Source organism: Pristiophorus japonicus, chromosome 8 (assembly GCF_044704955.1).
Source record: "Pristiophorus japonicus isolate sPriJap1 chromosome 8, sPriJap1.hap1, whole genome shotgun sequence".
Classification (NCBI taxonomy): Eukaryota; Metazoa; Chordata; class Chondrichthyes; family Pristiophoridae; genus Pristiophorus; species Pristiophorus japonicus.
In genome coordinates, this window is record NC_091984.1 from 142,200,316 (window position 1) to 142,213,375 (window position 13,060).

Below are 13,060 nucleotides of genomic sequence, written 5' to 3' on the forward strand. Positions count from 1 at the left end.
GCTCGATGTCTGCTTGGCGTGGCGCACAGGGGGCGGAGACTACCACTCGTGCCGATTTTGTAAGTAGGAGGGGGCGGGTACAATTTAAATGATTTTTTTTGGTGCCGGCAACCCTGCGCGTGCGCGTTGGAGCGTTCGCGCACGCGCAGTCTGAAGTAAACATTGGCACTCGGCCATTTTAAAAAGTGCTGCAGAAAAAGTGAAAATTTGTTTATTGAACCCTTGCAAAGGCTTGCATTTTAATTTTCTTGATATTTCTGTGTGTGAGGGAGTGCATTCTGTAATTAAAGATAGACTGTGATAAACGGAACACATGCACTTGTTTGAGACTATTCAAATTCTTTGTAGCTGTTCAATTTTTTACATTTTTTAATAAAACCACATTGCCCTTCCATGATCAGCACTGAGGCTTCTTGCAGCTTTCTCCCCCTGCCGTCGGTCGGTCCCGACGGCAAACCGCTGCCTGAAAGGCCTGCCTGAAGCACTTTCACACAGGTAGGAACATGGTTTATTTAATCTTTTCTTTGCTTATAAATTTTTATTCAGGTTGGATTTATTTGTATAATATTTGTATAAGTATAATTAAGGATTTATTGTAGAATTTAATGACTTCCCTCCCCCCCCCCCCCCCCCCCCACCTCGTTCCCGACGCCTAATTTGTAACCTGCGCCTGATTTTTTTAATGTGTAGACAAGGTTTTTTCAAGCCTACAAAAATCTTCACTTGCTCCATTCTAAGTTAGTTTGGAGTACGTTTTCACTGTGGAAACTTTCAAATCAGGCGTCAGTGGCCGGACACGCCCCCTTTTGAAAAAAAAATTCTGTTCAAAAGTGAAACTGTTCTACCTGACTAGAACTGCAGAAAACTTAAATGTAGAGAATTCCGGTTTCTAAGATACTCCATTCTCCACCAGTTGCTCCTAAAAATCAGGAGCAAATCATGTGGAAACTTGGGGCCATGGCGAGGGAATTAAACGACACTGTTTCCATTTCTGGTTCCAACGAGGGATGGCGAAGAGTTGGAATTAGATTTTTTTTTTTAAAAAGGGTTTGAAGAACAGAATCACGTGATCTGCTGTCTACTATCTCTGAGAAAATCATAGAAATTACAGTACAGGAGGAGGCCATTCAGACCATTGTGCTCAGTCTTCAACTGGAGCTATATACTCTTATCCCATTTCCCTGTCTCCTTTTATTTTCTTCCTTTTCAAATCCTTATCCAAATACTTTTTCAATTCCCACTTGTGGTAAAGCTTTCCATGTTGTAATAATCCTTTTGTGAGAAATGCTCCTGAAACTTCCTCGTCATTTAGTGATAATCCTGAGTCTATACATAACTAATCTCTTGTACATGTTTAGCATTGCTTCTTTATTTTTAATTCCTGAATAATAAGACAGTGTCAGCTATGGCTCAGTGGGTAGCACTCTCGCCTCTGAGTCAGAAGGTTGTGGGTTCAAGTCCCACTCCAGGGACTTGAGCACAAAAAAAAAAATCTAGGCTGACACTCCAGAGCAGTGCTGAGGGAGTGCTACACTGTCTGAGGTGCCGTCTTTCGGATGAGACGTTAAACCAAGGTCCCGTCCCTCAGGTGGATGTAAAAGATTCCATGGCACTATTTCAAAGAACAGCAGGGGAGTTATCCCCGATGTCCTGGCCAACATTTATCCCTCAATCAAGATAACAAAAAAACCACATTATCTGGTCATTATCACATTGCTGTGTGGGAACTTGCTGTGCACAAATTGGCTTTCGCGTTTCCCACATTACTGCAGTGACTACACTCCAAAAGTACTTCATTGGCTGTAAAGCGCTTTGAGATGTCCGGTGGTCGTGAAAGGCGCTATATAAATCCAAATCTTTCCTTCCTTCCTTTGCTTTCCTTTTTTTTCTTTCGCCGGGGCAAACCACTGCACATAAGGATAGTGGTGTGTCATGGAAGCTGACGGTGACAAAGATTTTGCCAGAATCATGAACCACTGGCCCAACATCTGGTGTAGCCTATGTGTGCTTCTAGGTATTAATCAGTGCAGTGAAGGGTTTAATTTATATTTACTGTAGAATACAAGATATTTCCTGTTCTAGTTAGCAAAAAGCAGTGTGCTGCTGCTGTGCTGTCTTGATAATACAGCAGAGATGTGCATTTTCTCCAAGAAAAGATCAGCAGTCTGACAGCTTTGGTTGCCATGTTGTATTTGAAACCATTACACTGGGCATTTTATGTTAAGTCTTTGTAGCTTCCCACTGGGGGGGTTTGTACAGGAAGATATTCCCTAGAGTTTAGAAGAATGAGAGATGATCTAATTGAAACATCAAATTCTTAAGGGGCTTGACAGAGTTAATGCTGAGAAATTGTTTCCCCTAACTGGGAAATCTAGAACCAGCGGTCACAGTCTCAGAATAAGGGTTAGGCTATTTAGGACCGAGATGAGGAAAACTTTCTTCACTCGAAAGGTTGTGAATGTTTGGAATTCTCCACTGTAGAGAGATGTGGATGCTCAGTCGTTGAGAATATTCAAGACAGAAGTGGATAAATCTTTGGGAATTAAGGGATATGGGGATAGTACGGGAAGGTGGAGTTGAGATAGAAGATCAGCTGTGATCTTGTTGAATGGAGGAGCAGGCTTGAAGGGCCAAATGGCCAACTCCAGGTCCTGCCTCATGTTCTTATAAGAACTTCAGATACTTCTATAAGATCCCAGGGTTTTTATTTTGTAACTATATTTTTGCCTTCTCTCTTATTTGAAGGCAATGACTATGGCGGTGACTTCAGCAGTGTATCAGTGGCTCTCTGTAGCCTCTCCCACATTGCCATTCTTCATGTATGCTCTTGCATGGTGAGCAGGTTGCTTGACCATTACATTGCAGCTAAACTATTTTGTTTCGTGTTTTCCCTCCTCATTTTCTCCCTTTCTCCTTGGCGATGATCACATTTACTTCGTCCAAGTCACCATTGCTCAAATAAAAACTCAACAATAAGTATTGGCAGACTGCCCCTGACTACAGAGAATGTCACAGATCCTGTCCTCAACCAACATTCTAGCATGTGCACTTCTCGCCAGCACTGCTGAATATGATTGGGGCGTGCACCCTGGCAGGTTTTTCCTTTGCTTAATCCACAGCCAAACTGGTTCCTGCCATCACCCATCTCCGTATTCAAATATTGGCCTCCGAAGCAAGAATAGCTGCTGTGTGGCTGAGTAAAGGATTATTGTTCACACAGAGCAATCACGGTAAAGGAGTAGCTCATGAACTGAGGTGTGGATAATTCTCGAGGAGAAAATGCAAGTTTTCAAAAGGTCATGTACTTATGAGATTGCTGTTTGTCTTACAGAAAAGCTTGCCGAGGCTCAGCGCAGGTTCGCTACACTTCAGAATGAGCTGCAGTCAACACTTGAAGTGCAGATGGACCGGAACACAGTTTCTAACTTGCGGCTGCGAAGGACCGTATTCCCTCTCTCCCATAAGGAACGTGTGCACCATAGGAACATTCGTGACCTGAAGTTAGCCTTCAGCGAGTTCTACCTCAGCTTGATCCTACTCCAGAACTACCAGGTAAGAGAGAACTGCCGATCTTGCAGGCAATAAAATGTCCTAGGGCTGTGAAAGAATCTGCCATCTGCCGTCTCAGCTGGGATTTTAAAAATACTGCATAAGCGATTACTTCTCGGCTGTGTAATTCTCCTGATAGTGAGCAGACGGGAAATGTATGATGGTACATTTTCGTAGATATGAGGTCAGCTTCTATCTGTATGCTGACAACACCCAGGCTGCTGTTTGGAGTAGCTTCTTTTATAGTCTGTGTCGTTGGCATTCGGATGCAAGTTCACCTCATGGCTATAAACATGTATTTTTGAAGCCATGAGGTACAGCAAGCAATTAAGAAAGCAAATAGTATGTTGATCTTTATTAAAATATGATTTGAGTATAAGCGTAAAGGCATCTTATTGCAATTATATAGGTGAGACCACACCTGGAGTATTGTGTACAGTTTTGGTCTCCTTGCCTAAGGAAGGATATGCTTGCCATAGAGAGAGTGCAACAAAGGTTCACCAGACTGATTCCTGGGATGGGGGATTGTCCTATGAGGAGAGATTGAGTAGACTCGGCCTATATTCTCTAGAGTTTAGAAGAATTAAACATACAAAATTCTTACAGGGCTTGACCAGTTAGATGCAGGGAGGATGTTTCCTCTGGCTGGAGAGTACCATTCTTAGTATCGTTGTCGTCTTTCGTATGGTAGTAGCAAATCAAACGTCAATATCCAAGTTGGATATCCAGGTCAAAGCTTCCGGCGTAACAGCGTGGATATCCTGTAGGCTGCCTGCAAATCATGCTACATAGTTAAAAGCCATGTTGGTTGGATATTATACTTAATTAATAAACAATTAAGTTTGCAGCTACATTTTAAAAAGTAATTTTCAAAGAGAATATTCCTTCCTGCTTTAAATGTGGGTTTTCCAATTGTCATGAGTGTTGACATCCAGCTGAGTGAACGCCATCTCAGCTGATAACGTGCCACTTGTCCGGAGTTTATAGCTACTGTCTTCTGCACAACAGACTCTGAGCAAACATATCTCGCATGTGCCCAAAAACATTGGCATGTTGATACTGGCTTGGTGATTAATTCGTTGTTTGATCTTCTGTACTAACTTGCTGACTGCACGGTAGCATTGTAATTTTCCTTTGTACGGCCTCACTCCATCCACACAGATGCTCCAATGCCATCTGCTATTTGCCCAGGTTTGAGACTGGAGAGCTGACATCAAATAGTGGTTTTGGTAGTGATTGAACATTTTTACATTTTGTGAGTGGCCCCATGAGCAGCTGAATTGTATCCATGGAATGATACACACTTAATGCAATGACATTCTGTGATGATGAGATGCTGTGGCACTGGCCAGCTGGTGTTGCACTTTAGCAGGGGCATGTATTGTGCCCTGTTGGTTATTATAATGTCCTCTCTTAGAAAAATTATTCCAAATGTTCAAAAACACCAGAAAACTTTCAGAATTTGACATGTAATCTCTATTTTGAGGGAATTAAGGAAATGTCTTTGTTCTCGTGTACGGAAGCTTTTTTTTTAAAAAAGGTGTTAACCTACACAGACCGCCAGTTCTTTGAGGTCGAGTAGCTTATGGAATGTTTCCAGCATCTCGGTGAGGTACATACAGCAATATCCATGGAATTCATTGATCAGTAGCTCTACTACAACAACAACTTGCATTTATATAGCGTCTTTAACGTAGTAAATATTCCAAGGCACTTCACAGGACTGTTACCAAACAAAATTTAGCACCGGGCCACATAAGATATTAGGGCAGGAAGCTTGGTCAAAGAAGTAGGTTTTAAGGAGTGTCTTGTGTTATACGGCTGTCTTGCTCTTTTCGCTTCGTTGCTTTTAACGTCGAATTACCCACACACACTCGGTTGTAGTAAAGGCCGGATCTTTATTTAGACATTCAGACATTCACAAACTCTTCCAGAAGTTACACACCTTTCGAGATTCCAATGTCTCTACAGTCCATAAGAGTCTCTACATGAATTAACTGCGCCGATAGCTGTTAACGGATATGATGTAATTGGGATTACGGAGACATGGCTCCAGAGTAATCAAGCCTAAGAACTCAACATCCAGGGGTATTCAATATTCAGGAAGGATAGACAGAAAGGAAAAGGAGGTGGGGTAGCGTTGCTGGTTAAAGAGGAGATTAATGCAATAGTAAGGAAGGACATTAGTTTGGATGATGTGGAATCTGTATGGGTGGAGCTGCGAAACACCAAAGGGTAGAAAACATTAGTGGGAGTTGTGTACAGACCACCAAACAGTAGTAGTGAGGTTTGGAATTGCATCAAACAGGAAAGTGGCATGCGTGTAATAAAGGTACATCAGTTATCATGGGTGACTTTAATCTACATATAGATTGGGCTAACCAAACTGGTAGCAATACTGTGGAGGAGGATTTCCTGGAGTGTATAAGGGATAGTTTTCAAGACCAATATGTTGAGGAACCAACTAGAGAACATGTCATCCTAGACTAGGTCTTGTTTAATGAGAGAGGATTAAATAGCAATCTTGTCATGTGAGGCTCCTTGAGGAAGAGTGACCATAATATGGTAGAATTCTTCATTAAGATGGCGAGTGACACAGCTGTGAGCACAGGGATGATGGCTGAACCGGACTTGGCGCCAGTTAGGATATAGGCAACAGAATTTTGGATCAGCTCAAATTTAAGGAGGAATGGAAGGCCGGCCAGGACAGCACTGGAATAGCCGAGTCTAGAGGTAACAAAGGATAACAGGTTACAAGAGGTAACCACAGATAGATGAGAGTTTCAGCAGCAAATGAGCTGAGGCAGGGACGGAAACGGGCGATGCTACGCAAGTGGAAGTAGGTGGTCTGGGTCATGGAGAGGATATGGGGTCGGAAGCTCTGCTCAGGGTCCAGTAGGGCGGCAAGGTTATAAACAGTTGTTTCAGGCTCAGACAGTTGCCAGAGAGAGGGATGGAGTCGTTGGCTTGGGAACTGAGTTTGTAGCGGGGAACGAAGACAATATTTAGTTGGAGGAAATTTCTGCTCATCCAGTACTGGATGTTGGACAAACAGCGTGAGGAATTGGAGGCAGTGGAGGGGTGAAGAGAGTTGATGGTGACTTAGAGCTGGGTGTCGTCAGCGTACATGTGGAACCTGACTGTGTTTTCGGATGCCGCCACCGAGGGGCAGTGCCTCGATAAGAAATAGAAGACGACCAAGAAAATCATTGGGCTGAGAAGTTTGTTTGTTTCTTGTTGCCCCAGTAAATTCCAGCCTTTTCTGAAGGGGTTGACTGCTTGCTGAGATTCAGGCCAACAGCATTCCGAATTGCCCATAGTAGGCCATATTTCTCACAAGTCTAGATAGTGTCGCTCGGCTGTATGTGCAGGACCTGCTAGCTGAGCTCCAAGCTGTTCTCACTTGATAACACATTAGCTAAGACTTCCAGGATAGTGATCAGGAATGAAAATCCTTGCTAATTTTTCTTTTTATAGAATCATGGAAATTTACAACACGGAATGAGGCCATTTCAGCCATCGTGTCCGCGCCGACTGACAAACAGCGACGCAGCCTAATCCCACTTTCCAGCTCTTAGCCTGTAGCCTTGTAGGTTACAGCATTTCAAGTGCACATCCAAGTATTTTTTAAATGTGGTGAGGGTTTCTGCCTCTACCACCCTTTCAGGCAGTGAGTTCCAGACCCCCACCACCCTCTGGGTGAAAAAATTTCCCCTCAAATCCTCTCTAAACTTTCCACCAATTACTTTAAATCTATGCCCCTCTGCAAAGGGGAAATAGGTCCATCCGATCCACTCTATCTAAGCCCCTCATAATTTTATACATCTCAATAAGGTCTCCCCTCAGCCTCCTCTGTTCCAAAGATCCCATGGGCTCCAGGGCAAAGTAAACTAACTGCTGTGTTCCACAAACTCAAAACAAAGCAGTGATCGAACATGTATGGCTTTATATTGTACAACATCTGGCCATGTCTTTACCCACCCAGCTGTTGGGAGAGCTGTTAGATGGTTTGTAAGAACCAGTAACCACAGGAAAGATGAAGCTTCATTCAAATCAAAATTTAATAAATGTCAGCTCCTTTTAGCAGTAAAATGGTTAGCTATATATAAAGCGTTTTTCAGCTTGTTACTCAGAATTACAATCTTGCTCGTGTGACTCGAAGCCCAATGCCTGGGCATTCCTCTTATCATTCTGATCTCAGGCTTGTTGCTGCTAATGGGTTGTGCCTGCAGAAATGAGCATTTGACAGTGACGGTTATATTGTAGTATTGAGCCAAGAAGTTGCTGCATGTGGAAAATGATCAGCTTGAACCCTACAGATCTATAGTCCGAATAAATTCCTGTCAATCGAAATGATTGGGAGGACGGGGGATTTATTCAGCGCTGTTTGTAAGCAATTCCAATAATGCCTAGATCTGTCACTCAATGCAAAGTGGAAGAGCAATTACAGAAAAAGTGATAAATTGCAAGAGAATACAGATCAATATTGAAGGCAGACCAGTACAAGTAATATTGAGGGAAAAGGGATAGATCTGATGTAAGATCACTGCTGCGTCAAACTCACACACACTTTCCCAATTACTTCCACAACAATCCCTTCTGCTGCAGATGCTTTGGTTGGGGAGGAGGGGGGAGAGGGGGAGAAACCTTGTACCAAAAGGCACAACTCCCTCTCCATTTTCATACAGCTTTAGGATTATAAGATTTTTGTTTTCTCCACTTGGGCACGGTGACAGAGCTGCAACTCCGTGCCCCCCGCACCCAAAGCCAGCGGCGAGAGGAGAGGAGAGATGGGGAGAAGATTCCCTTGAACACTTGTTCATTATGCACACTTGCTTTTGGGAGGGGAGCCGTACAGGACCAGGCAATAGAAATTGTTGCGGCTCTTCGGCTGACTGCAGATACTTTTGTGTATATTCAGTCGAATAAACTTATCTGATCAGACAGGAAATTATGCTAGGGCTTGATTAAGAACTGTGCTGAAGTTTTATGACTATATTCAAAGTTTCTATTTGTTTAAGTTTTATTGCTAGATTTAATCATCTTTTCAAAATTTAATTTGTGAAGTTTTTTTTAAACCATATCTGCTGTTTAGGTTTTCCCATGAGCTGCATTTGATTTATTCGATAGCTACAGCAGCTGTAAGCCAGGGTTAATAAAACATAGCATCTGAATAGAGTGGTTTTAACTGATACAGTAATATTTCTCTTCAGTCTTGTGGTAGCTCGGAGATGCCAAACTTAGAAGTTTAGCCACGCAACCTAACGTTTCCGATTCCCCCCACACCCCCCGAGATGTATCTCGGATTCACAGTGCAAGTTCTGTAATAGTCCAGTTTTAGGAAAGGCATCGTTTCAGAGCAATCTCCCTTCACCAGCCCCTAAGTTTAGTTCTCTGCTTTCTAACAGCTTTGTCAAGAGTCCTGACTGAAATGTCTAATTTCCTGTGGACACAAGGCCACGACACAGTTCCCAGGAGGATAGTGCTTGAAATGGCAGTGTTATACTTGGTGAGTAGGGATCTGTTAGTGATTGCAGCACCATGTTTTTAACCGCATCTCGCTATGCTATATGGTAACTAACCTGATGATCATCATTTCAGCACCAGAGAGATTTCAGACATCCTCTCAAAAAAGCAACTTCTTTGCAGTCGCCAATCTGATTGGAGACTTGGACCTAACTGTACAGCCCTATACCTGGGACACAGTTGCTGCCACCTTGTTAGCTGGATGAAGCCGTCCCCATTTCATGTGAATGTAACAGGGTGGACCTACAACTGACTTCAGTTCAAGCCTGATGCCTGGGGTCTGATGCTCCAGTGCAGTTTTGAGGGAGTGCTGCATTATTGAACCTGCTGCCCTTTAGATAAGATATTAAACTAAGGTCCTGTCTGCCTATTCAGGTGGATGTAAAATATTCTCCATGGGGCTAGTTTAAGAGCAGGGAGTCTCTAACTCCCTCAACCAACACCACCATACATCTCATTGCTGTTTGTGGGATATTGCTGTGCACAGAATGGCTGCCATATTTATTAAGTCACTGCCCTTCAGAGTAACACATTGTGCATGAAGCTTTTTGAGGTGTTTCCAAAAGACCTAATAAGACATTATATAAGTGTGCATCTTCTTCCACGGTACTGGCTGAAGTATGTGATTTTACCATTCTCCACTGGGTCAGTGAGCTATAGTCTCCTCATAGATTCTATGGCCAACTGTTAGAGGATGCAAAGTAGAATCATATTTGCTTGATGAGAGTGATTCGATAACTGAACAAGTGTGAATACATTAACTTAGGTGTTGCAGTAATCTCCAGGGTTGTGAGGAAAGCTGGCAAATTATGTTTGTAGCAGAAGATCAAAATTCTGTGCTAACCCTTTCCCTCGTTTTCTTTTTGTACGAAAACTGGGACTAAAGTTCGCAGTCTACTTCGTCATTTAGATGCTTGGGTTAACATTGTGGCCACCAATTGGGAACTGTTGAATTGATCGTGTTGAATGTTCCACATTCTCACCACTTGGAGTTTCTCCTGAATTGAATAAATTAGGTTTATTAGAATTATCTTATTTATGACCCCTAGTTTTGGACTCCGCCACAAGTGGAAACATTTTTTCTAAGTCAAAACTTTAAAACCCTTAGCACAGAATTTTGATCTTCTGCTACAAACATAATTTGCCAGCTTTCCTCACAACCCTTAAAGACCTCTAATCAGGTCACCTGTCAGTCTCTTTGCTGGAGAAACATGCCCCAGCCTGTCCAAACTTCGTGATAGGTATAACCATTCTGGACTGATCAGTGGCAGGGTCATCCGGAATCTGTAAAATGTTCCGGAATCCGGACCCAACGATGCTGCCGACCTCGGGTCTCGCCCCGCCGCCGCGCCCTTACCTCGAGGCCTCCTCGCCGGCCTGCCCGAACGCCACCTCGGCAGGGTCCGCCCGACCACCTCCTCGGCGGGCCCCAGATGGCCCGAACAGCTCCTCAGCAGGTACCCTCCCCCCTTCTGATGTTCCGAAATCCGGAAATACCCGAACCAGGGCTCAGGTGTTTCTAGATTCGTGACGTCAGAAAGACGTTCCAAAGTCCGGAAAAAGGCGGAATCCAGAAAGGCCTCGGTCCCGAGGGTTCCGGATTTGGGACGCTGCACCTGTATATCCTTTTCTTGCTATCATTCAGCAGCACAACTGTCCCCTTCAGTGCCAATGATTCCCTGTTTACTCCGTGTCACCCAGCGAAACTCTACCCCAAGCTCACTTGTCCCAGCACTGTATCTCACCCAGGGCCATGAATGTCCTGTTTTTTTTAAAAACTTGGCTAATGCTGCTTTCTGCTGTTGATTCAGTCTCCTTCATAATGTTGTAACTACCTCCCGGATTGTCCTGGATTAAAGATTAATCTTCTGCACACTGAACCGAGCAACACAGGAGAAAAATCAACTGGGTGTTCATAAAATAGATTTTTTTTCCATATTCCTTTATTATCATCATCATCATCATCATAGGCAGTCCCTCATATCGAGGATGACTTGCTTCCATGACAAAAATGGATGAGTTTGTAGGTGTTTCAATGAAGGACCTAATATTCCAGGTCCCGAATTACGTGTTGAAACGTGGAAGATGCCTATGCGTGGATTTTTTTAATGTGTGGTGGCCATTGCACACCAGCCACCACACGGGCTTGACAGAGCTAGGTCTCGTGCCAGTGGTGAGGATTAACCAAGATGACTGGAGACCAGCTCTGCTGCACGGACCTAGTGCACACACATATCGTAGTGTGGGCTGGCCCGTGCTGCCCCTGGGCCTTCGCCTCTTCTGGGCTCCATAATTCACACCTCTCCTGGGTCCCGACCTCGTCAATCTCTCGCCGCCCCGTCGCAACAATCAGCGACCAGGACCTTGGTGACGTCCAATCCAGTCGCCCTCTTCACAGCCGTCTCTCTCCTGAACCGGCTCGTGCTGCACCTTGGTGGTATGGTCCATGCTGCTCCTTTGAAGGCCCCGACCGGCTGATGGTCCTAGCAGGTCGGGGCTGCCACGCATGGTTCACACGATGATGTTGATTGTACCTCACCCATGCTGCTCTCTCTCCCCTGTTTATTGTATCTCACCCCGTGCTACTCTATTTGCTCTTTATTTATCCCATGTAAAAACTACACTAAGTCTATAAACGTTTAATGCACGGATAAGAAAAGCCCTTTTAATCCATCAGTTTGTACAGTGTTGCAGGATAATGACCTTTCCAACTAGATGTGATTCTCTCTCTGCGTAAGAACTTAACGCAGTTGTCTGAAGAATGTTAAAACATGAACTTATTGTTTACAGGTTTTGGCTGCCTCATTTTCTAACCATGTTGTGGTTCTTCGATGCTAAATTCAAGACAAAATGCCTCTCTGCATCCACCTTACCAAGTCTCTTAATTGTGTAAGAAGCATCCCCCCCTCCCCACTGCAATCTTTATTTTTCTTAAGAGCAATGGGCTCAATTTTACCCGGTCATTTGCGCCATTTTTTGGCATATTTATTTCCCCAAGTTTCCCCCTGTGATCTGCGCCGGTGTAACTGACTTAGTTACGATTTTTCTGGGCCAGTTTTTTCCCCTCATGTCTGCGTCGGCTTTAAAAAAATTTTCGCAGCTTGGCCAACATTTTTACCTCCTAGGTCGGCGTATCTGGCCACTCCTGAAAAATCTTTTGGGCACTTAAGAAAACCAGCACTCATTGACATAACTTCCAACATTTACCAGAGTACTCTGTATTCCTGTGGAAAAAAATAACATTGTGAAGGTCGAGACAACCTAACCATCTGCAGAGATCAGCGATTATATAATCATCGTTACAAGCTCACAAACCAGGGAGAGATTCCACAATCTAGGCTTGTATTCCCTGGAATTCAAAGGTTATGGGGTGATTTGATCAAAGTTTTCAAGGTATTAAGGGGAGCAGATAGGGTAGATCGAGAGAAACTATTTCTGCTAGTTGGTGAGTCTAGGACAAGGGACATAGCCTTAAAAATTAGAGTGAGACCTTTCAGGAGTGAAGTTAGGAAATACTTCTACACACAAAGGGCCCAAGTTTCCACAAGAAAAAAAACGGGCGCTCCTCCGAGCCCCCCCCCGCCCACCGAGACCTGACACCCGCTCCCCCACCCCCGCCCCGACCCGAGACCCGCTCCCCCCCCCCCGCCCCGAGACCCGCTCCCCCCCGCCCACCGAGACCCGACACCCGCTCCCCCCCCCCCCCCCCCCGACCCGACCCGACCCGACCCGACCCCCGCCCCGACCCGAGGCCCGCTCCCTGCACCGACCCGACACCTGCTCTTCTCCCCCCCCCCCGACCCGACACCCGCTCCCCCCTGACCCGACACCCGCTCCCCCCCCCCCGACCTGACACCCGCTCTTCCCCCCCCCCCCCCGACCTGACACCCGCTCCTGTCCTCTCTTTCCCTCCCCTCCTCTCTCTCCCTCCCCCTCCTCTCTCTCCCTCCCTCTCTCCCCGCTCTCCCTTCTTCTCTCCCCGCTC

At 44.9% G+C, this 13,060-nt stretch overlaps 1 protein-coding gene across 1 annotated transcript in view; it reads left to right on the forward strand.

Moving 5' to 3' along the window:
* LOC139268770 (xenotropic and polytropic retrovirus receptor 1 homolog) overlaps positions 1-13,060 on the forward strand; it is a 383,202-nt gene that overhangs the window by 226,239 nt on the left and 143,903 nt on the right. The window contains exon 4 of the mRNA XM_070887449.1: positions 3,332-3,552. Coding sequence (XP_070743550.1) covers positions 3,332-3,552 — 221 coding nt within the window. The remainder of the gene's footprint in view (positions 1-3,331; positions 3,553-13,060) is intronic.